Source organism: Nyctibius grandis, chromosome 2 (assembly GCF_013368605.1).
Source record: "Nyctibius grandis isolate bNycGra1 chromosome 2, bNycGra1.pri, whole genome shotgun sequence".
Classification (NCBI taxonomy): Eukaryota; Metazoa; Chordata; class Aves; order Nyctibiiformes; family Nyctibiidae; genus Nyctibius; species Nyctibius grandis.
Genome location: NC_090659.1, coordinates 119534359 through 119559569, shown reverse-complemented (window position 1 = coordinate 119559569; position 25211 = coordinate 119534359). Strand labels below are relative to the sequence as shown.

The 25211-nt window shown below is 40.2% G+C and overlaps 1 protein-coding gene across 7 annotated transcripts in view; it reads left to right on the top strand.

Annotated features, from left to right (window-relative positions):
• DLG2 (discs large MAGUK scaffold protein 2) overlaps positions 1-25211 on the top strand; it is a 1096363-nt gene that overhangs the window by 995415 nt on the left and 75737 nt on the right. For all 7 annotated transcript variants that reach the window (XM_068425103.1, XM_068425108.1, XM_068425110.1 and 4 more), the window contains one exon: positions 3385-3499. In XM_068425103.1, coding sequence (XP_068281204.1) covers positions 3385-3499 — 115 coding nt within the window. The remainder of the gene's footprint in view (positions 1-3384; positions 3500-25211) is intronic.

Genomic DNA, 25211 nt, shown 5'->3' with positions numbered 1-25211 from the left:
GAGAAAAGGACTTTTTCCCAGTGGGCAGGACTTCCGTAGCAGTTTTGTTGGCAGAAATGGAGCATCGCTCTTTCTTTTTCTGTTCACGTTTCAAATGCGGCCGTCACTGCCGTATCTAGGCATCAGTAGGAGAACTAGGAGGACTGAAATTAAAGAAGCTGATCTGAGCTGGGTTAAATACCACCTGCACTGATGGCCTTGCAATTTTTGGTCCAGGTATTTGTCAGGAGGAAGGGACAAGTGTACATTTCAGTATTTTTTGATGCATAAATATGAAGGTACTGTGGGAAAATATAGCCCCTAAATTTGATTACTTTCAAATTATCTATGTATTTCAATCCAAAGGGAAAAACATCTCGAGAACAGGAAGTAACAGAACTATCATTAATACTTCAGATTTTTTTAATATCAAGCAGAGAGCAGGAGCTTGAACTCTGAACTTCCATCACACACTTAGACAATTTTTAAGATGTGTTGTGGTTTCAAATATCTTCCAGAAAGAGAGAGATCATTAAATTCTGAATAAATTTACAGTCATTTAAAATCAGTTAAATTACAAGTGTGCTCTGAAGTCAGTACACAAGCTGTAATTTCATCAGCTGACCAAGCTGTAGTCATTTGAGTATCTCATGAGCTGGTGTTCAAGTTGCAAATATCTGGATGCTGTGCTAGAGGAAGTCAGATTTTCAATCCTCTCTTCTCACTCTCCAGATCAGTGTCTAAATCTGGGAGTTACTCCCACACCTCACACGCAGAGTCTGCCTGGGTTATGGTTGCTTATTAAAGGGAAAGCTGCCATTACAGCTGCTCTGATGTAAATCATTCGTATCTTTGGCCTTGCCCAGATGTAAGACATCAAAGAAGCTGAATTAAACTGCATGTTTACTGTCTTCTTCAGTGTATCCACCACACATGAAAGAGACCCAGTAGCAACCCTTAAAATTGCAGTATTCTGTCTGTATGCAGAGGACTGACACTGTATGAACAAGAGAAAAGCAAGCTTTTTGTTTTTAAGATCACCTTTCCTATTTGCCAAGAAGAAAAGTTAAATTTATTGTAATGAAATATAAGTTAAACAAAGCCTTGCTCAGAAGGTGGTTATTTACTAAATAAATTCTAGAGCGGGGGAATAGAACAAATATGACTCACATAGAGCAAACTTAAATCCTACACTGGGATAAACACTTCAAAACTAAACTCCACTTTAAAAAACAACAGCGGGTTGTAGAAGCCTTAGTTCCACTGAGGATTTTGGTTTGTAAATCATAGAATCATAGAATCATAGAATAGTTTGGGGTGGAAGGGACCTTCAAAGGTCATCTAGTCCAACTCCCCTGCAGTGAGCAGGGACATCTTCAACTAGATCAGGTTTCTCAGAGCCCCGTCCAACCTGACCTTGAATGTTTCCAGGGATGGGGCTTCTACCACCTCTCTGGGCAACCTGTTCCAGTGCTTCACCACCCTTAGTGTAAAAAATTCCTTCCTTATATCTAAATCACTGAGAAGTTTAAAGATGGAGTCTAGGTGAAAGAAATGAGCAAGAAACAAGCTACAGAATAACTCTGAAATGCAGTCTGCATGTGGGAGTGCCTCTTCTCCTGACACAGAATTTCAGCTGCAGTCAGTGAAGTCATAGGTATGTGGGAAGACTGAAGAGTCTTATACCACAGCAGTGGTTCCCAGCTGATTGGCAAAGTAGCCACTGTCACTTAACAAAACTCAGTAGGTAATGCCAAAGAAGCTCAACGGAAAGGGAGTTAAAATGCATCAAGTGAGAAGAAGAAAAAGAAGGGAAAAAAAACCAAATACAAAAGCCCAAATCAAACCACTCTGCTAAGCCAGCTTGAAGGTAGCTAGTGTCTATGCAAAATGTGGGATCTTGGAAAGGTCAGATGTTATTATCCAATGAAAAGTTAAAGGGCACTGAATAAAATGAATTAGCTGTTGTTGCAAAGCATCTAGACATTCCGGCAACCGAGCCAGCATGAACAGCAAATGATCAAACAAAAATAATGCTGAGATTTCTGCTAAGAGAAAATGAGAATATTGCTGTCTTACAGCATTCTCACATAGCTCAAACAGCACCAAACAGAGAGCAGAACAATAGGTTATAAATGCACAGTAAATACTTATTTGCTTAAACTGAGAGGTGGTGTGATCTGGTGGGATGTAACTCCATCGTTTAAGGGAGGAAAACTTGCGTGCTGGTTTCACTTCTTCTCAGGCTTGCTGTGGGGAAACGTAGACCCTACTTTTGAAGCAGACAGTGAAATAAAACATTGAGCTGCAGGGAACATCTTCTCTTTGCTGGCATCAGTCTGCAACATCTTACTCTGCAAAGTGTCACTGACTCACTGAAATGGATTTTGTACACCCCCTCAATTTAGTCTTCTCGCTCGCATTGGTACATTTCCTGGGTTTAAGTTGAATTATGACTCTCCGTGTTGCTGGAGCATTGCCTTTAAGTTGTCAGTTTCGAGGAATTAGAGTTTGACTCCAAAACTTCAACTTTCCCTCTTGCAAACCAAAACTCAGCCTGTTAGGTCACACAATGAGCAAGGGAAATGTGCCAGCAGGAGGGACCTTTGACCAGGCTGTATGAGGGATGTGTCCTTTCAGAGAGGAGCCTCACCAAATGATACACCTCTAGCTGAATCCTTGCCCAGCACGGGTCCCAGGTTGACAGTCAGCAGGTCACAACATCTTACAAACCTACAAGCAGAGCTGTGGAGGAGAACAAGGTGTGGGAGGTGGTTTTGTGTCATTCTTATGTAGCTTAAACAGGTCTGGAGTTTCTGGGATCCCTCACACTAAGATCTAGCTATGGCTCCACCTATTTAGAAGAAAGAGCCCAGTCTTCAGTGGGCTGCGCAAATAAGGTGGCTTATTGCTCATACAACAATTTCACAGCTGCTTCAGGGATAATTAGACTTCAATATATCTCCTTCAGTTTGGTGGGATTTTACACTAAATGCTTGATTCATTAGTAACTTCAGTGCACCATCCCACCACCCCTAACAAGGTGTCTCATTGTTTGGAAGGAGGAATGATATAGTGGAAAACTGCTTCCAACATCCTTTTTTTCAGACTGAAAGATATTTGGTAACACACTTTAAACCTCCTTTCCTCTCCTGAAACTGCAGGAGAGAGGGTCTAGCTGTTTGACTTTTCACATAGTCAGTGCTGAAATGTTCAGGTACCACAATAAAGAGGGCATATATTTACCTAAGATAATATATTAATGCGAGGTTCTATTAGACCTCAATTTTCAGGACATGCCTTACACTCATTAATTTAATAATAATTTGCATTTAGCAGCCCTAATGATTATATAGGTCAAGAAAACTAAAATATCTTTATTCTCTGTTTTTTTTATCTCCTTAGAGTACGCTCGGTTTGAGGCAAAAATCCATGACCTGCGTGAGCAGATGATGAATCACAGCATGAGTTCTGGGTCTGGCTCCCTGAGGACTAATCAGAAGAGGTCACTGTATGTCAGGTAAGCAGGGAGAGCTTTCTCCTGGGTGTATGTCGGCAGCTGCCTTGTCTATGCCTGACTTGTGTGTTGTGGGTTCGCCAAGGTGGGAAAGAAGTTTGAGGAACTGCATTGAATTGGATGGAGAAATGTATCAATCTTAGGAGCACAGCATCATTAATGTGAAAATTGGATAAAGCCCTATTGCTTAATACGATCATTTCAAGCAATTTTCAAAGAACATTATACTTTTATTGTGGTTTGGTTTTATGAGATGAAGATTTCTTACCAGTTGTCAGATCCTCAGTATGTGAGATGGATATTGTGGTGCAGTGATGCATTGCGTTTCTGTGTGAGGTCTTGCCCAGACATGGAATGATTATTCTCACAAAGAGCACTTTTTCCCCAAGACCTTGTTCTTACAAAGCAAGGACTATTATATGCTATTCTAAATGCATGACAATCTGCTGCTATCCCCTTGCATACGTTTACACTTCTATCAGTCTACGCTACAAAGAATTTACCATCTACCTAGCAAGATCAAATATGCAGATGAGATGCTAAACAAGCTGATGTATGTAGCTTAAATGGGGTAGTGAATAACATGGGAACTGTCTAACTGTGAGCCAGGTGATAGCAGTAGTTACAGTTTTGCTTTGACTGTGCAAGTCTATTGCCGTAGTCATTGCTGGGTGAAAGACTGGGTGTTGCCCAATTGCCCCAAGCAAAGTTCTTGCTGTCACTCACGCCTTTTGGGACTCGGAGACACTATGGGACTCCATGCCAAATATTTTAATCATCTTAATAATTATGCTTCTCTAGGTTTTTCATTTTCATTTTTCCCCCCGTGCTCAGCATATAATTTGAAATTCCTGACAATCATGAAGTAGAGGGAAGCAATTTGTCAGCCTCCAGGCTGTGATAATTATTCATGGGGGAGCTAATTCAGGTGATAACATTGCAGAGATCCAATTAAGGCTAAATTCTACATTTTGTCATTATGCCGTCAGCAAGAAGGGGTAAGGTAGCAGAGAAGGAAGGGAAAATTTAAATATTAACATGGATGGTCTTATTCTAGTGGGCAGCAACCACATGAAGCACTAATTGGTACTGCTGCCAGAAAGAGCAAGGACTGAAAAGATATGAATCACTGTTACCAGCGATCTTGCTGTTGGGCAAGGTCAGGTTGGAAATATCACGGTTTTCAATGCATCTCTAACCTTCTCTGACCTCTCTGGCATTGTGTTTACTTCTGGAGCTATTCTACCTGCAGTAGATGTCTTCCAGACCAAACACAGAGTGACTTTGATGTCAAGAGCTTTGGTCACCTCCTTGAATTTGCATTTTTTGAAAAGCTACAAGCATTGGACATGTAGGGATAGATCCAAGCTTACTTTGCTTGAGGTAAGCCAGGAACCCAAAATGTGGGGAACAATGGTGCAAGAAGTCCAAACCAGCAACCGCAAGTCAATTCAGGTGTACACATAAAGGGCTTAACACAGGGTCCTGAACAACTTACTGGTTTGAGCTGCAGCAAAGCTCAATTACCCTTGTATCAGCATCGACCTGGTGAGCCCTGCTGAGAGCTGAGGCTTATTAGCTTGCACACTGAGCCAGGTTAATACATCTGTGCTGCATCTGGACTAGCCTAGTTCTTCTGTAAGGTATTGCTCTGTGTGCACCGATGAGCCTGGTTTTCTGCTAGTTCACGAATTCTGGATGTGATCTGTCTCACTAAGCTGATATGCCCTGGTGCTTCACTGCAGGAGTCTTTGCTGCATGTCTAAATACCACTTCCCAAACCATAAATGCAAAAACTGTTCTTTTATTCCAGAGTCGTTCCAAAAAAATGCCCCAAACCTCTCAAGCAGAAAAGCTTAAAAGCCTCATTCACTCTTGTTAGCATAGATTTTTTTGCATTCAAACCCACACAATTGGCTGTGTCCAGCTCTGAGGAGTCTGTTTGAGAGGCTCTGTGTATTGCATGTTATTATGTTTATATTGCAGCAGCACCTGCAGCATTATGCTAGGCATTGTTAGTTCAAATCATATACACTAATTACAAAGGTAGCTTATGCTTATGTTAGGCACTAAGGAAAAAATAAATATGGGTTCAGAAATGTGCTTGTTTTCAGAGACGGAAATTTTTATTTCATGGATAAATTCTTTACAGCCAGGGACCCATGTAAAAAATCTGGGATTTATCATTTTTTGACATTTCTGTTTCAATGGATTATTTTGGTCAGCGTGTGCAAGAGAACTAGAGGCAAATTACCATATGCTGCAAATCTGTAGCTGGCATGCCAAGTTTATTATTCAGGTTTGCTGTTTTCCTTTCTTTGGGTTGTAGTGGTTTTGCTGTTCTTCACTGAGTACAAGCATAGTTATTTTTTAGCCAGAGAGCTTAATCAAAGAAAATAACTATGTTCTAGGCAGTACAAGGAAATAAATTAAGGTCCGTATAGGTTGTAATAATTGAAAATAAGTGTCATTATCTGCTATAGAAAAGCCAACAGAAAAGAGGGTGAGAAAAAGCAAAGCTCTGTAAACAGTTTGCCAGTGGATGCAAGGTTCATTGGATGCAGGGTTTTCTTCTTTACCTTACAGTCTGTGATTTCCCCATCCAGCCCCTACTAAACAGCGTAACATTTTTAACTGAGATATATAAAAGAAGGTGTATTAAATGAAGTGAGGTAAAATTTAATATGGGGATCATGGGTTGAATGTAGGACTAGAAGTAGTTGGCTGAAAGCAATTAAAAGTCACACCTAAGCAGTGTATACAATCACAGGAAAATGATCAAGAATTATTTGTTCAGAAGAAATTATGTAGCTCTTTGATGTGATACTCTGGTGTTTCTGATTTTTATCATTTTTTTCTTTCTTTATCCCGGTCTCTCCTTCTGATGCCTCCTGTAATATTTCCCAGGAATTTCCTGAAAAATTTTTTTCAGTGCTAGCTGTTCCTTTTGTATCACAGACCCTATATCTCTGTTTGGGATGTTATCAGAAAGTCCACGACTCTAAAGGCAAAGTATGAGACTTAAGGGGAGGACCGAGAAGTAGGAAATGCTGTTAACTCTTTTGGGAGCCCACATCCTCTTCATCACTAAATCTCTCTGTTGAGGAAAAGAAATATAGAAAGAAAAGCAGAAAGTGAGAGAATACATATGAAACATAGCAATTTTATAATTTATTAGTTTTTGAAAGTGAATGAACTTAATTTGAATTCAAAAACTGAAATGAGAGGCTAACAAGTTTCTGCTATTATCCTTTTAATTCATTGGAAATCAGCCATCAACTCATGATGAATGAGGAAAGTAAACAAACCCATCACCAGCTAAATGCTGTGCTATATACGTATATAGGGTGTTTTTTAGTGTTTCTTCTGCAAATTCATATCTTCCCTTCTGTCTTTTTGGCTCAAGGTTTTAAAATCTGCTCTTGTAAGATTATATATTTGGTTGTCTTGAAATAGATACGTGCTTTGCTATGTTCTTCTAGCTCCAGATCCATAACCAAATTTTTCAGGCTGCATGTGGTTACTATTGATACTCTTAGGAAATGCCAGATCATGTTATTCTTCCACAGGCTATGGAATATGACAGCCTTTTGAAGAGTTAAGCATCAGAGAAGTACAGTCCTGTAAAGAGTTCGGTGAATGCAAGCAGCCATTGAAACTTTAGTATAAAATTGCCAAGCTTTGGAGGAAACTGAGAGCTTAAGCATGACGAAGGGTTTTTTCTGTTGATTTACTAGATTCCTCCTGAGCTTAAAGTACTTGTGCTAGATTTCTGCGGGTAAAAGTAGATACTTCAGTAATTCTGCTGGATGTACAAAGAAAAGGTTTTCAGGAGTCATCTGGCATCCGAGAACTGCCTTCTTACAGTCTGCTGTTGATTTACGATGAAAAATAATTACATACGCTTAGAATAAACAGCCATGGCACATTTTAATCTTTATTCAAAACAGGCAGCTTCTGAAATAACATCTACAATTAAAAATTCCAATTGTCCAAAGCTACAAACAGGCTCTGTGGAGATGTATCACTCTGCAGAAACAACTCAAAAGCTTCACACACCCCCACAGCCCTTTCATTGCCACTGCACTGTTTAAAATCTGTTCATTACCATCAGTGACCATACATCATTCCACCTAATCATGGCTACTTGTTGTCCTCTCTAAAGGGAGTGGCTGAGCTTACTGAAATGCAGATATTTCAACTTCAGCGCTACTTTTAAATCTATCATCAGAACAATGCTAATTGTACAGTTGGCTGTAAAGGTGGGTGTGGAAATCAGAGCTGGGACAGGGCTGGGTCCAGCTGTAATTTCAGAAGAAGTGGTTCTGCAACTGCCTCTCCACCAGCTGTCCAGGGCAGAGCACTACAGTGTAACCAAGGGCAGAGCCTCTTCCCACTAAGATGAGGAAGTTTAAGATCAATCTTTTTGTTTCAGCCCATGCTGCACTAATTATAAAAACCATGCACAGTGCAAACAGGTGCCTCTTCATCCACTATGTTTTTGTCTTCCTTTAGCTGGAATTAGTGCTAAGCATTTCATAGCTTTGATAGGTATGTGCCATAAAAACACAAAGCATTATGTGTTAAAAATGAGTGTGTTCTGGTTCATTTTTTATTGAGCCATGAGGAATAGAATCTGAAGATTTGCCATAGCAACTTAGCAGCAGCTGAAAGGAAGTCAAGGTTGAGGTACTTTGGGTTGTTTAGTCTGATTTCCAGCACAGTGAATTCCCCATTAGGCGTTAGACACCTTTACACACATTTCCTGAACTTCTTAGAAGTCAGCATGATGCCATATCCCTTAGAGAGACTTTGATTTTCAACAAATCACAGAAATTCTCACTTGGGAACCTTGCTGAGTTACAGCTGAAGTTTGGCTGAGGCGGTTTGTGAAGATTGAATATGTCAGCAGGGGCTGGTTTTATATAATGTCTGTTAAAGCCACTGTTCAGACTCCCTGTCTTTTTTGAGGCAGTGAACCACCATAGGCCAGTGAGCATCAGGTCAAGGCTCCATGGGCAAAATTCTCCTGGAAGAGCTGCAGAGCAGGTTGCAATGCAATCTGAAATCCACATGAGAAATGCATTTCTTGGAGACATCCTGGTAGTGAAATCTGGACACGTGATAACATCACACTGGGTGATGGAAAACTCTACTCTGTAGATCTGGAAGGAGAAATGTGATAAAGATATAATTTCATCAGGGCTTTTCAGAGGGAGGTACTGCGGGAACCAGAGAGGTATGAAATGGTCATACCGAAATACTCATTGCAAGGAGAGGGAAAAAAAAAATATATATATATAAAGAAAATACAAATAGATATATTAGTGTTAAATATTTGCTATATCCACATGTACATTGCAAACATCTTCGCTTAAGCTAGTTGCCTAGTATCTCTCTTGAGTCAGCAGAGTGCACTTGGCACTTTCAGAGCACAATTCGTCTCATCCAGAAGCAGACATCTAAAATTGCTCAGGCAAATCATGCCCTAAAAATGTCTATTTCTCGCAGTTGAGTGGAAGGAGCCTCAGGTGATTAGCTGAGATGTAAACATCTGTATTAGAGACACACTTAAAGTTGTGTGACTTGAATCCCACCCACAGTGAATGTCTTTCTCCTTCTCTCTCTCACACACACAGAGTGTGCATATACATACCTTGAAGAAGCTGTGACACCAGGCTCTCTGACTGTTCTCTGTGCTGTTGTCTGTGCTGTGAATGCTTCTGCTGTGTGTTGCAGTAAGACACTGCAACGTAGCTTTGAAACACTACAGTCCTGTTAAATACGCTGGTTTGTTTCCCATATTGTCATTCCCCAGGATTCATTCTAAATTCATTTGCCACTTTTGTTGGCACTATTGAGGATACACATGTGCTCAGTGCGCGGTCATCAAGCTGGATGAGTTTATGATTCCAGCTGAGGCATCACACTGTACATTCCTTTCAGGATTCAGAGCACTGTAGGTCACTCTAGATTTCTGGAGAGTGCACGTGAGTGAGTTTGGCACCTAGGTGTTATTGTTTGGTTTTGATGGGGAAATAGAATCATAGAATCATAGAATGGTTTTGGTTGGAAGGGACCTTAAAGATCATCTGGTTCCAACCCCCCTGCCATGGGTAGTGACACCTTTCCACTAGACCAGGTTGCTCAAAGCCTCATCCAGCCTGGCCTTGAATACTGCCAGGGAGGGGGCATCCACAGCTTCTCTGGGCAACCTGTGCCAGTGTCTCACCACCCTCACAGGCAAGAATTTCTTCCTAATATCTAATTTAAATCTACCCTTTTTCAGTTTAAAACCGTTCCCCCTCATCCTGTCACTACACACCCTTGTAAAAAGCCCCTCTCCTGCTTTCCTGGAGGCCCTTCAGGTACTGGAAGGCTGCTAGAAGGTCTCCCCAGAGCCTTCTCTTCTCCAGGCAGAAGAACCCCAACTCTCTCAGCCTGTCTTCATAGGAGAGGTGCTCCAGCCCTCTCATCGTCTTCATGGCCCTCCTCTGGACTCGTTCCAACAGCTCCATGTCCTTCTTATGTTGGGGCCTCAGAGCTGGACACAGTACTCCAGGTGGGGTCTCATAAGAGCGGAGTAGAGGGGCAGAATCCCCCCCCTCGACCTGCTGGCCACGCTGCTTTTGATGCAGCCCAGGATACGGTTGGCCTTCTGGGCTGCAAGCGCACATTGCCGGCTCATGTTGAGCTTCTCATTAACCATCACCCCCAAGTCCTTCTCCCGAGGGCTGCTCTCAATCCATTCTCCACCCAGCCTGTATTTGTGCTTGGGATTGCCCCAACCCACATGCAGGACTTTGCACTTGGATAGATAGAGCTTACATAGCTGTGCATGTACTTTAATGGTATGATCGAAACTATCAGAATTCTCTTTACTGAATGGTATGTGGAGGAAAGTGGAATTTCAGTACAGTCTTTTCACTTACCTTGGATTATTCATAGGCAATTGAACGGTCTAAATTATAGCACAGAATGGAAACATGCGTTCAGAAAATCTGTGCTAAATGGCATAACACAGAAAACAGGGGTTTATGATAGCGTTTAGTAGACGTGTTTGGAAATGGTCAGATAGGTACCCACATAACCTACACTTGTGAAATGGGCTGATGCACTTGAAATGCCATTTCAGACTGGAAAATTGAAACCTGTTTGGGATGTTATTCATTTCACACGTCCTGGTTAAGGATGAGTTTGTGAATATTCAATTACTACTTTTTAGCTGTTCTTTCTCTGAATATAGAGTCTTCCCCACATCCTGCTGGCACCAATATTCTCACTGGCTTCAGTGAGAGCAGCTCAGATTCAGCATCAAGGAAACAGTGCAAATCTTTATTTTTCAAAGCAAGGAGGGTCACTCCATGTGCTTGAGAGACCTTTTCCCTAGGTGGACGTTCAGGAGCTGAACAGTATAATTAAATAACTATTCACTCAGGTCTTTATTAATTATCAGAGACCCTGAGGAACAGAGAAGGGTGAGGGATATAAGAGGGCATACAAGAATCACGTGATACAATGGGCAATAAATCCAGTAGTTATTATTTATTACTTTGAAATTCAAGTTTTGAGCAGAAGTATCTGGCTCACAGAACCTGTGATTATCTGTAAAACAAAGAAGGAAAATGACACCAACTCTTGTCTTTGGCAATGCAAATATAATGTTTTCTTATGAAACTCAGACTGTTTATGTGCTTAGAGGATCATTTTTTGGCATTTACAAAAAGTACCATGTTCCTCATCCTGCTGCACTAAGTACAGACTAAATGAGAAATTAAAAAATTCAACTAAAAATCGAAGAACAGGGAATATCTGGAGAGAGGCTGGGTGTTTTTCAGGTGGCCTCTCACTGATGTCAGCAGAAGCTGTGAGCTTTTCACACTTTTTTGTATTATGCCTGTGAAGTTTTCATAGATCCTTAACTGAAGTGACTTAACTAAGACACTCAGCAGTGTTGCCACTCTCAGCTGAAAGATGGATGTGAGAATTATTAATCTTGGAGTATTCACAATTCAAAGGCCTTCAGGCTTATAGTTTGATGGCATTTTTGTGACAAAAAAAACCACCCTGAAATGTGATGCTATAAATATAACAATATGTCTTACCTATAGCCTAGGACTTTGAAAATCTATATATTTGATATATAGACAGTTGAAACAATTAGTCACCTCACAGACTACTACAGTTTTTCCTAACACTTCCTATATTTCTTATTCATCTGATACTTTTTTGCAGTGTTGATACTAATGAACAGTTAAGGAAAAAATTAGATTCATTTGCAATTTTTAATAACATTTCACAGACAAAGGAGCAGCAGTTAAAGGGGAGTGAAAACTGAACACATAAACACATCAGTCAAAACAGTCTCATCTCTGCTTCTGACACCAGCTCTCTCCTTCACATCTTCATGTTTATCAGATCTGCTAGTCTTAGGTAACTGGTATGAAATGAGTCCTACTGATTCCTTCCTGAGATGCAGTCCAATGCATCATTAGCTGCAGCATGAACCAAGAGCCCAGAAAACCTTTTATCAAGGGATGATTCTCCAGTTGTTCTGAAAAGGGGCAAAAATCAGATATATTTCTATCTGATTGTGGCTTTGCAAATCATTAAATACTTTGTGTTCAAGATTAAGAGCTAATGCACACGGTACTGAGCATCTCGAAGGACTGAGCCCCACATGAATAAACCGCAGCCTACAGTAATCTCCGATAACAAGCTCTGCCTAAAGTTCAGAGTATAAAACAGAATATAAAGCAGCTCCTTATCAAAGCTATTCTTGTCTAATTCATCTTATCTTTACATTATCACTAAAACTTGTTAGATATGAAATAACTGGCTGAGACCTGAAATCATGTCCTCAGTGCTGAATTATTAATGCCTGCTGAAACAGCTTTTCTGTTAGCAGCTTCAGTAGGAGTTAGTACCTACTTTTGGCCATTTTCCTTATGGTTCTATTTCATAAGTTATTGAAATAATGTCCCAGAACAGGTAATGTGCTTGACATGTGATGTCTCCTCTAAAGAAACAGTGCACCTTTTTCTTTTCTTAAGAGATGCTTTAAAAGCTTTTCATTGCACATATATTCTGCTTTCCAGTTCCCTAGTGGGACTGCTTGCTTTCTGGTTCAGAGCCTCATCCAGCAGGAAAGTGCCAGCTAGAATAATTTCCAAGCCAGAGGATGATGACGAAGAACTTGGCCACATGTGGGAATAGGATTTGTTTGAAATTTCTATAACCAAGACAGTCACAATTTCAGACAGCCTCTTTTCTAAGCAGAGACTCAGAACATGATCCGACAGCACAGGGAGGGTAAAAATGACAATGAAGATAAACTGTCTGTGGCTTAAAATGGCTGAAAGTGAGTCAGCAAAACATTCATTTAAGCTGTGTCTGTTCTATGTGAAAAAGCAGTCTTATCCAGCAGTTTCTTATGATGGTTCCATGTCAACAGCTATAATAGGACACCATCAGTTTGTGCAGTTCTCAACTGGAAAAGTACAAGACAGCAAGTTAGACCTGAACATAGAGAAGAAAACCCATTGAAATAAAAGCTTGTGGGAATACAGTCAAAAGTTGGAAATCTAAAAATGTGCACTGGCGCAGCGCAAGCTAGCAGAGGCTCTTAGCACAGTGGTCAGTGTGAGAGAAAAGAGGTAAGACTGCTTGGCCCCTATTAAAGAGTTTTCTACCTGAAATCTTGTATGGAAAAGTTATCGAGATACTGTAGAACGGGCTTTCCAAATTAGCTGCATTGGAACAAAGCTTACAACAGTGTTGAAAGAGGACATAACCCTCCTGAAAAGGGCAGTGGGAATTCCCATTGGAAGTGCCTTCCAACAAGGATAAATAAGGAGAATCTTTTTGTCTCACCACAAGGAAGACCGTCTATGAGAAGGGAGCCCAATCAAGTTCAGTGATGAGGCTGAGTGGGACCAGTAGGCTTTGCTGACCCTTTTATTTCTCATTAGAAATAGAAATGACTGTACTAACTCTACAGAGCCTGGGAAAGATGTGGGGAATTGCCTACAAGAGTTGGGGATTGTAAGGAGCTCCTCAGCAACTTCATTTGGTCATTCCCTGCCACTCCACTCTTGTAACAGGCAACGAAGTCCTGAAAGACCAGGTCATCCCAGGCCTCACTGGCATCATGTTGAATAGATCCTGGTTTAGATGCAACTAGTTTGCTAAGTTTGCTGCAAGTGGTGGTTGTGTGCACTGCTCTCCAAGGGAACGCAGCTCAGCGTGGGGGTACCGGCCACAGCAGGCTGATGTGCAAGTGCGGGGCTTGCACTGCTTGCCCTGTCTCTGTCCCTCTCGCACACCAGCCTTGGCAGGTGGGATTTGATCCTCTCTGAATGTGCTTCATATTCAGAGCACATGGAGTAAAAAAAGATTTCGGAGATTAGTGTTTCTGTGTGTGTCTATATTTATATGTGTGTGCACATCTGCATTCTGCCATGTCTCCAACTTCACCTCTTGTGAAGACTCTGATTGTGGGTCACACTGCTCTTAAAAGTACTTGCTCTGATTGCTTTATCTACAAATGTAGCAAATAAAAGAAGACTAACAAACAGAAATGTCTGGTGAAGGGTTTGCCAGATGTTCCGATTTCTATTCTAGAATAGAATAAATTCTATTTCTTTTTCTTATGCATTTCAATTGACCTTGCAGGCAACCCCATTCCTTCACCCAATATATTGTGCTGCTATAATTATCAACACACCTGCTAGCACCACATAATACCTACTGCTATACAAACCACTGCTCACAGAGAAGGCAATAGCACGTTGCTATTTCTGCTTCTACATCTTCCTCCTAGTTGTTCAAAAGGGTCCTGGCATAGTGGGCAGCAGCTAAAAGCTTTGTGAAAAATTAGGACAGAAGCAGTTGTTTGATGGAATACAAGGAGTTTTTTTGTAACCTTATATTTCTAACCACTTAGATTTTAGTTATGTCAAGTTGGAATATTTTTTACCTTGGCATGCTGCTAATGATACATGTCCTCTCCATTTCCAGGAAGTATCAATAACCCTTTCTTTCTGGGAGCCAAAAAGGTCTGTAATTTTCCCTTTTAAAAAGCACTGTCTCTGCAGACACGCTTTCTCTTCTTGATGTCCTTGAGACATTTTAGAATCCAGGCAGAGGTTGCAGTGACTGACTGTTGTAATTACCCCTTTCTGCAGAGACTGTAAGACAATTTCTACAGATAAGGATCATAGGTTATCAGTTACAAAATGGAAGTGCAGCCTAATGGCCATCAAGCAGTATCTTGCCACTTTCTTGAGGTGGTTCAAGACACAAAGCCACAGTTCAGTCTTTTCAGCTGATCCCCTCTACCCATCCAGTCAGATTTTGTTTGTCTGTCAAGATCAGTGTTGCTGAGAATACTTCAGGAACTATTCTTGTACAAGAAGTAAAGTTTAGATTTGAAAAATGTCTATGGTTTCTTCAAGTATTTCTGTACAAGGAAATGGGTATCTATGTGAACTCATCTTGGAAATAGGTTAACTGAGACTAAACAGAATCAAAACCATTTTCAGTAGCACTGCAGGAAACATGGTAGAAGCAATGTTTCTAACGTGGTTTGCAGGTTCAAAATGCAATCACCCTTTCAGTATAAGAATTGAAAGTTATTTTCTCCTTTCTACACTGGCAGTCAGAGCACTGCCACATCCATGGAGAGGTATTGTGACAAGAAGGCTCTGCTGCAGGGGAAGCTGTGAATGTAATGTCCTGTGAGATGCCCTGGAAAGTACATTTGCTTTCTGAGTTATTCTGCCCCTGTGCCTCATTCAGACGTGACATTACAGACAGATTTTTATGACATCCACTTATTATTAATTTAATAGCAAATTTGTCGCATTATTAAATAACTTAGATTTTAATACTATATATTGTTGTTGTTTAGCACTCTCGTGTCTGGTCCTGATTTCACACCTGCCCTTCTTCACAGAAAAAAGGATGAACTACACTAGCACTAGCATGGTCAGAGCTAGGTTCCTAAAGCCTCTACTAGAGTTACGAGGAACGGCATGATTCCAATCCATGACACTTCTTCAAATCTAATTCACATGGGTTTCATTCTGGCTGAATTTAGCACCAACTAAAGTGCAATTAGAGTCATCAGTCTTTACCCTGGTTTCAAGTCAGAATCATGACATGTTCCAGGAGTAAACATTGGAAATCTTTCTTCATCATTAATTCTTCATCATTAATTCTTCATCATTAATATTTGCATATGGATTCATCTTGAAAGGCTCATGATCTTTAGCAGATCTCTCAGCAAAACTGAACTGGACCTGAATTTTCTTGTTAAGTCTCCAGAAATCTAATCTTCTACTTATACTTTAATAATTAATTAGAATAGCAGTAAGAAAAACAAAATACGAATTAATAGAAGTGGACCCTTACACACTTCATATCAATTTCTGTGTTGGTCTCACTATCCAGCCAGATCTAGTTGTTACTGCTAGAAGATGACGGGTCAGTTTGAAGTCCACAGCTCGCAACGTCTCCTGATGCAGGTGCAGTAACCACAGGCATTCAGCACAGGTTATAAACTTCCATGCACAATAGAAATGAAGCCTGGCAGCCAGGCGAGTTCCGCTGGTTTTGTGGCAAATAACTGTTCTTTCATGTAAAACTGATCATTCAGCTAATGCTTGAGAATTTATTTCAACATCTGAATCTGCTGCCTTTTTACGTAGGCCAATATGTATGACTTTTTATTATAGGACTGTGTTAATATAATCATCTTTTATTTCCTTGATGCTTTCAGGATTGCGTATTTTTAAAGGTTTTTTTTCTAGTTTACTTTCATTCGTATTGGTTTTTTCTGCTAAGATTCAGAAAATGATGGAAGAGAACATCGTTAGAAATACAGGGATTTTTTTTAATTCCCTGTCCTCAGTAATTAATTTATCTCCTTTTGTCTGTCTGCTACACAAGTAGTAGACAGTGATTCAGTTAGCAGTACCCACCTATAGGCTCCCTTTAAGAATTTCAAAACTATATTAAAAGTTTGGATAAAAATTGAACAGATGATAGACAGGTAGTTTTTCATTTAAGGAGGATTTCAGCAGCTTTGGCTGCAGGAAATCTGGGGAAAAAAATGAAAAAGAAATAACAATGAGCAGACAAGATATTTTTCTCACTGAACGTGTGAAATAATAGGGAATTTGACTGAATTAATGACTTGAAAATTATCCAACTGAATGCAAGGACCATTGCTGAATTTAGAGCCTGTAGAAGATGAGGATGTTTTCCTCTTAATAGAGTGTGAAAGAGTTGTGTGGTATGTGCTTCTTAGGCTACTTGGGGTTTATTTTTTCTGTATTACCAAAGCCATCAGGCACTGGACAAACATAAGAATAAATTCCTTTTTAACACTGACATTGTGCAGAAGGGTCAAAGTTTCCTTTCCCTAAACTTTTTAATTGCTATAATTTCCTTGGTTCAGTGCAGCAGCTCTTAATTTGCATTAAGACGAGTGAAAGGAAAATCCCTACTTGGCTTGTTGGGGTTTGAATTTTTAAGAAAGGATACTTCAGTTATACTCAGGTTTCAATGCTGCTTTTTTTAGGAAATTTTATAAAAGTATTAAGTTGCTGCAGTTGCACTTTTAGTGTTCCATCTATGGAAATGCACTACATACCCCAGCACATTACACAAAAGATTTGCATTCATTTTTCTAGCAGTTGCCTTAGGTTCTAAATATATTCCAGAGCTACAGGGGACATAAATTTGAAATGGGATTTTGTTATATTTAAGAAGAGCAGACAGATAAATATATGGAATAAAGGAAATATTCTAAATGTGTTTATTAAACATTCAGTAATAACCATGTCTTCTACAAACAGCAGTAAAATCCATCTGCAGTCAGTATAACTGATGGTTAATGTGGTGTGAATTAGAGTCATATGCTGTCATAATTCAGACAAAAATCTTAGTACTAAAAAGAATTTTACTCCAAGTTACTGTTTAGAAGTTCACTGCCAGTTTAAAGAACACAAAGAATTTTCCATCCTATCTGAGCTCTTCCTCCAGGAGGATAAGTGGTATCATTCTGGAATTGAGGAGCTCAGATTCTTCATTTATTTAAGACCTAAAAATACACAGTTACATTGTTAGAGAGATACGACATGATGCAGAAGCACTACGATGAGCTGTTTGTTCATTGTAGGACACCTGCTTACACTTATTGGAGATAAATAGATTTTCAATAAATCATCGGAGACTCTTTAAGTCACAAACTGTGAAGAGTCTGAGGTCAAACTTTATCTCAAATTCCTGAATTAGGTGTGTGAAAAGAGGTTGGATTTTTTTCATTGCAGCCAAAATGGAAAAGGAGACTTATCAGAGACAGCTTTTCTAATGGGGTCGGAAGAGTACTTCTAATCCTTAAGTTTCAAGTCATTATGACCTAGGCCCTGGTTGTAGTTATGATGTGACATCAAGAAGAAAACCCCAACAGGTTTAAGAAAAGGATAATCCAGTCTCTTGCTCCCTAACTTCTGCCATATTATTAAGATACTGGAACCACAAATCATGAAGAAACCATGTTGACTTAAATAAACTCCATTGAAAACACATCACCATATCCTTTCCTTTGAAAGCATATCATATATCTGACCTTTCATCCATTTCTATTACGAGAGGCAGAACAAACAAAAGTAAAACTTTATGGAGTTTTCAGTGCTATTATTTCTCTGAAGAGCTGTTCTGGAAATGAGCTGATAGCAGTCCAAGCTTATCGGAATCTGATCTGTCTCCACCCTTCATCTAGAGGTATAGCCTTCTAAGTCAAGGACTTTGTATTTTCAGTCAACTAATAGGGAATATTTATTGTAATTGTGTCTTTATTACATACCAAAAAGGCTACACTCACAAGAGAGGCTCAGAAGTGCTGAGATGTGGGCAAAACACCACTTGTGCTCTCTCTGAGTACTGCTGCAAAGTAGACTTGCTGACAGTTAAGTCAAATACTTCAGGAAGATTCTCTCTGAGTGATATTTATACCAGAAGCATTACAATCTCTTGAAGTCAATGGATATGGTTTTCTTGAGGTACTTTACCTCTGCTCACACTGTGTACATGATAATAGGACTTTATGGGGTAAAGATCATTAAAAAAGTCAGTTATGCAGACTATTCTTGAAGAATGAAGTACCAACAGAAGTAATTTAGTCTAATTACATCTGGTTAGGAATGCTTGTATAAAAATATTAATACTTTTTAAATAATCATGATGGTCCGGGACTCAAAGATTCTGTATTCTGTGAATTATTTTTTCGCAGTGTGTGTACAGAATAATCTAATCATTCCCAATTACAAGAATAATTGAAACTTTGTTTGAGCTGATTAACTAATTTTAGAATTTATTTTCTGATTTCTTAGCATTTTTCACTTCTAAAAGGAGCCATCTACTAGGCAGGCTAAAGTTTCCTCTGCCAAAATTTTGTTTGACATAGATTTCCCTAACAGCTGATTAATTGGTAATTGTGCTTGATAAAATAAAAAATTAGATGTTTATAGTTTTGGGTTGCTGAGCAATCGTGATCTGTAGAAGGGGGCTGTTCTTCACATTTCCTGAAGGCCTATGAAATTGTACCTCATGCTTTAATGGAGGAAGAACACCTAAGGTTTGACTCCAGTGCATTTGCAGCTGAAAATTATAATAATTGAATAATTATGATGGCCTCATTCATCTTGCTTCTCATATGAGCAAGAGAAAGTAATGTTAGAAGGCTGTATGGCTGTTTCTATTCCCTTGTAGGCCCCTGATGGGAATATCTTGTCTCCTGGGGTGGAAATGGCTCCTATTCCCATCACACAAGGGTTAAATGCCTCCTGGAGCACAAGTCCCCAAAGGGGTCATAGAACAAGGGGGTGGCTTCCCACAGTGCACATTCTTGTGGATATTTCCTGTATGCTAAAGGGTGTAGACTGCTAAACCTGCCTGGAAAACTTCTACATAGTCACCCCTACAGACATCTAATAATGGATAGTCCTGTGGTGAGATCAATAGTCTTAGATTTAGAAAATTTGAGCTTGTTTTCCTCCTCTACCAGGCCATTCCCATAATGCCCTGGGGCATTTCATGCCTAGCTTGCCATCCTCCAGGTCTCCCAGGGCCTGTAGATGTGCTCCCCAGGGTGTCAGTCCCTGACCCACAACAATAAGGAGGTTAGTCTGTGCCAGGTGCAGGACTTTGCACTTCTCCTTGTTGAATTTCACAAGGTTCCTGTTGGCCACATCCACCAGCCTGCCTTGGTCACTCTGGATGTCAGCTGTGCTCTCAAGTATGTCAGCTGGACCCAGTGGAGTGCTTGCTATCTGCTTGCTTGACGAGAGTGCACATGTCACCTCCTCCAGGTCATTGATAAAGATGTTATATATGACGGGCATAGACCCCAGAATAGACATCCCAGGACAGACCCTGTAATACCCTACTTCATACTGTCCTCCAGGTGGAGTACAACTCATTAAACACAACCCTCTGAGGCTGATATCTGGCTAGTGTTTTACCCAACTGGTTGTCCACCCATCCAGACCATAGTGCATTATGGTATCCTAGCTTGGATACAAGAATATTTTGGGAGACAGGAAACAAAATTCTTGTTAAGGTCAAGGAAAATGACATCCACTGTTCACTTTCATCCACAAACATAATCATTTTATCCTAGATGACCATCAGGTTGACCAGGCATCATTTACCTGTGGTCAGTCCGTGCTCACTGTTCCTAGTTCTTTTTTTCCTTCACATGCTCAGAAATGTGATCCAAATTGACTTGCTCCTTGACTTGCTTAGGCACAAAAGGAAGGTTAACCGGCCTGTAGTTCCTCAAATCATTTGGCCTTTTTTTGAAGGTGGGTTTGACATTTCCAGTCATCATGGACTACCCCTGATCTCCACAGTCTTTCAAAGATGACAGAGGCCTGGCCATGACATTGGCCAGTTCTCTCCACCCCCTTGGACACAGCTCATCAGGTCCCATGGACTTGCATGGGTCAAGCTCAGTCCTCAGCCACTGCTGGTCATTCTTATTGCTGAACCCCACCTCCAAGCACAGCACCCTTGGAGACCTTGTTGGTGAAGACTGAGACAAGGTAGACGTTGAGCCAAACAGCCTTATCTATGTCTGCTGTCACCAAATCACCCACCCCATTCCACAATGGACTCACATTTCCTTTGTTCAGCCTTTTACTGCCAATGTAGGTGTAAAAACTCTTGTTGACACCCCTCAACTCAGGCAGAGCTTTGGCTTTCCTGAAACCATCCCTTACATGCCTGGGCAACATTTCTAAATTCCTCCTCTCTAGCCTGTCCCTGTGTCCACTCCTGCATACTGCATTTTTGCATATAACACAGAGTGCCGATGATCAAGCACCACACAGTAGTATCTGCCTAGTAGCTCAAATTTTAAAAGAAGTTCAAGTTGCACCTTTCTTTTGCTCATGTTTTATCTGTTCTGTATACATTACATCATGGTCTTCTGCAAGTTATTTTCCATCATGCCATTTTTATGCTCTAATTCGTTAACATACATGAAATATACATATAAGCTGAAATGATTAACATCTCTCCGTTCTGTTCTTGCTCTATCCGTCTCTTTAAATGCTATATTTGGATGGTTTCCAGTCTCCACACCGTTCTCCATAGTATACCGCAGGTACCTTGTGTAGATTTTCGTTAGTCCTTTGATAAAACACAGGCATCTTGCTCATTAATCCATTGTCTAAGAGCTCATCAGTCACACTTTTCAGCTCTTCATTACTTCAATAGCACAGCTCCAGTCATTACATTTCACATCTTTCAACCCTTCACAGCCTTGCTTTTGTGTCTGGAACTTAGAGTGACGTGGAAGGGATTTTGGCGTTCTAGGGCTCAGACTGTAGTGCACAAACATAGAGGATGCTCATTGTGATTATAGTTACAGATATCCATTATTTCTGGGGGCTGAGTGAGAAGCAAATTAGTGAGACTCCATTGTTCAGTCCTTGTTCCCTAGGGCAGTGTTTTGAAATTATAGTCCACCCCTTAATACACATTTCCACTCTTGCAATCCAGCTGTGTATTTCAAATTAATTTTCCTAGCTTGATTTGGATTCAGTCCTTGCCAGGTTACAGAAAAGAATGAGATTACACTCCTCCAAGAGACTACTCCTTTCAGGTCCTTGCAGCAATATGCAAATCAAATGATAATTGAAAAAATACACCTTTACCAACCATGTATTTTAGTGTTTTAAGTATTCTGCTCCGTTGAATAACATCACAATTCACTTTGATATAACAAGCGCATCACAATAAATTCTCATCCATTCAATAATCTGGCCATTTTCTCAAATTTCGTAAGACATCAGTTAAACCATAATTAAACCATCATGAATGCCTTCTGCTTCCAGTCTGTCTTCTTCTCAAGCAAATCACCCCTCATAATTAACTACGTGGGATGAGAGAAACAGAAGAATTTTAACTACTTGAAAACTTATTTCTACACCTGATACAACCATACAAATAATGCTGTTTCAACAGTATTTCTTTCATATTCATATTAACTGGAAATGAAGAAATGCTTAAATTGTAGCAAGGCATGGTAGTGTGACAGTCTCTATGTTTTAAATGTTTTGATTTTTTCAGGCTCTCCCAGACCTTTGTAATAACATAAATCTTTTCATTGCTATCACATCACTCCTGCTTTATTTTAAATCCTATTCTCTTCCTTATGCTATGTAGGCAGAATATAATCTCATTTTATTTGGTAAACCTCTAGGTTTTGTTTAATGAAACTGAGGGATGAGCTGCTCCTCTTAATCGCAGGGAGCAAAGTAAGTCAGCTTTGAGATAATCCCATTTGGTGACAGCCTGTGAAGGAGGTTCATGTACTTTCTGTAGGACTTCCCCAGTATTTGGTTTATCGTGTTTGGAGCAAATACCATTCTTTACCTCTTTTATCTCTTAAAGGAAAGCCTATGAGACTTCTTTACATGACAACAAGTGATGTATTGATTTATTTTCATTCATCTCACTGCACATTGTTTAAGGAATTAATGTTGCCATACAGCAACATGGCACACTCTTGTTTTCCCTTAAGTCAATACAAAATGGGTCAGACCTTGAACCACCACTCTCCATACTGAATAGTTTTCAGTGTCACTCAAGGGGAATAGACTTCTTGGTCAACGTATAGAATTTAGCAGCCTGTACAAAAAAATTTATTGCTGATTGATGTGGGGAGAAACTTGGAACTGACTTTGTTCAGTTTTTCCAAGGTGGTGTGTATGAGTAAGCAATCCTCAGGCAGTGGGGTGAGGATGCAGAGGCAGTGAGCATAGCTAACTCAAATATAACCTGTAGAACCTGATAAAAGTACACACAACTTTCAGGCTATATTATGAGCTACAGGAGTCCAGCTTTGGCAGCAACACATAAAACATGGTCTATAGAGGGTGATCTAAGGTGCCTAACTTAGTTACATAAATTCTGTGTACAGTAAATGGGCGTGTTGAGTGGGGAATTCAGTTTTGCTGTGCTAAGCAGGGAGTTTGGCCAAATGTATCTTTAATGGAGCACCCTTACAGAGCACAGCAACACCTTAGGGGTGCGTTATGTTCAATCACTCTGCCCTGGGTTTAGCTTAGAGAAAAAACTAAATGCTGGAATATGTCTGAATTCTCACTCTTGCTAAAAGCTTGGCTTCAGTCTCTGTATTAGGTACCAGCTCTTCTGGGAATTTAAGACCAAAGTTGTACAAGGGAAGACAGACGCTTGACTGTGTGTATGCAATGCCTGTTTAATGTCTGTTTAAAATGTAAGAGGAAGAGACAGTGGTGATGATGGTGTTCCTCATATTTTGCATAACCTTTTTCCCTGCATTATTGATGTTTCAGTCAAAGCCAACCTGGAACCACTGATGACAGTCAGGACACCTCATTTGCCATTGCATTCCTCAGTCTCCAGTTGAGGGGTCCCCACCAACTACTTTCTCCCAAACTTTAACCTTCCGGACCGCTCGGTCACACTGCCCTTTCAAGGGAAAGGGTGAAAAATGTCTTTTCCACAAATGGCAACCTGGAACAAGAGAGTTCTGGCTTTGAATCCCTTCAGTCTGCTGAGGGAACTGGATATGAATGGAGTTAAATACAGTTGGCAGCCAGTCACAAGTGGTGTTCCCCAGGAGTGCTGATTGATCTAGTGGTGGACTTGGCAGTGCGAGGTTAACAGTTGGACATGATCTTAAAGTTCCTTTCCAACCAAAACGATTCTATGACTCTGTGTTTCTATATCTCCCACTTCCTCAGTCAATGGTATGGCAAAACCTTTAATCTCCCCTATCTGAGTCAGTCTCTAACCACTAGGCTACTAGAAAAAGGTAAATATCATAGCTGCATTTTTGAACGGGAATTTCTTATTGTGTTTTTTTCTGCTTTCACTTTTGTATATATTTGTTAAGCATTTTCAAAGCTAAATAAGACTGAGCCCTTTAGGGTTTAAATGCAGTTTGGATATTTCTCTGCCTTAAATGTAAATTCCACAAATGCTTAAATGAGAGCAAGTAACATCCAGCTTCTCATAAATATGTGAGAGCAAATGTAGCCTAAAACATTGGGTCTGCTGAAGGGAGTAGGAACTCTGATTTTTGACAGTAAGACCTTAGTGCTTAAACTCCATCCAAGTCCATTTTAGGCATTAAAAATAGTCAGTCTGAACCTTGTTCCCAGTTTTGAGTAACCTATCAGTCTTCAGAAAGTTTCATCACAGACTCTATTCAATACCCTTTTACCTTGCTGTATTTCAAGTGACTATCAAAGAGGTAAGATTAGAAATGGTTCTGATTTTCAGGATTATCTGAAGCTTTCTGAATAGTGATCATCAAGAAAGTCCAAGGCAATTACAATCACAGTCATAGCTATATCTAAAACAAATCATATGCCGGTGTGGAATTTCATGCTGCTGTAGAGCTCTTGGAGCTGCCTCTTTCTCCCAAAGAAACCCTTAAAGCAGCAGGGCATTTTAAAGACAATATCAATGATTAGCAAAGAAAATATAATAGTTAATTTGTGAGCCACATTCACATTCATTAATTCACTTCACTCCAAAATAGGAATTCCAGCTGCTGCAATGAGATATGTTGGGTATGGCTTTATCTCACCAACACAATTATATGATTTCTAAAAATATGTTAATGTGGCAAAATTCTTTGGGTATCACTATGTAATCCAGATAATCTAGCAGCCCAGTTTTCACCCAGGACTTTGATTGCTCACAGTGTATTGATAGTTTACTCCCAAGCTCTCTTTGGGAGCAAACTAGTTCCTTTCAAGACCAAATGTGGATAGGTTATTTTTACGACAGTTCACTCCAGAGATTTCTCTGGGCAGCATGGATAAGACATGACTGGGTTTGGTTCCCTTGGCATGACACAGTCTTGCAGACTTTCACTCTAAGAGATCCCCACACGCCCTCATGCTATTTGTTCAGGACATGCAACACTATTCTGGTGTCATGCTATAAAACGTGGTCTGTGAGGCTACGACATACTGTTCACATTACTTCAGCCACTTTGAAGAGGAAGAATACCGCATTCATAGAATAATTATTTCTTGGGGCCGTAGGATGTGACATGGGCTCAAAGCAGCCCTGAGCCCAGTGCTAAGCAGTGTGGATCGTAAGTGCCAGAGGGGATTAGTCTTGGACAGTGAGGCTGCAGCCC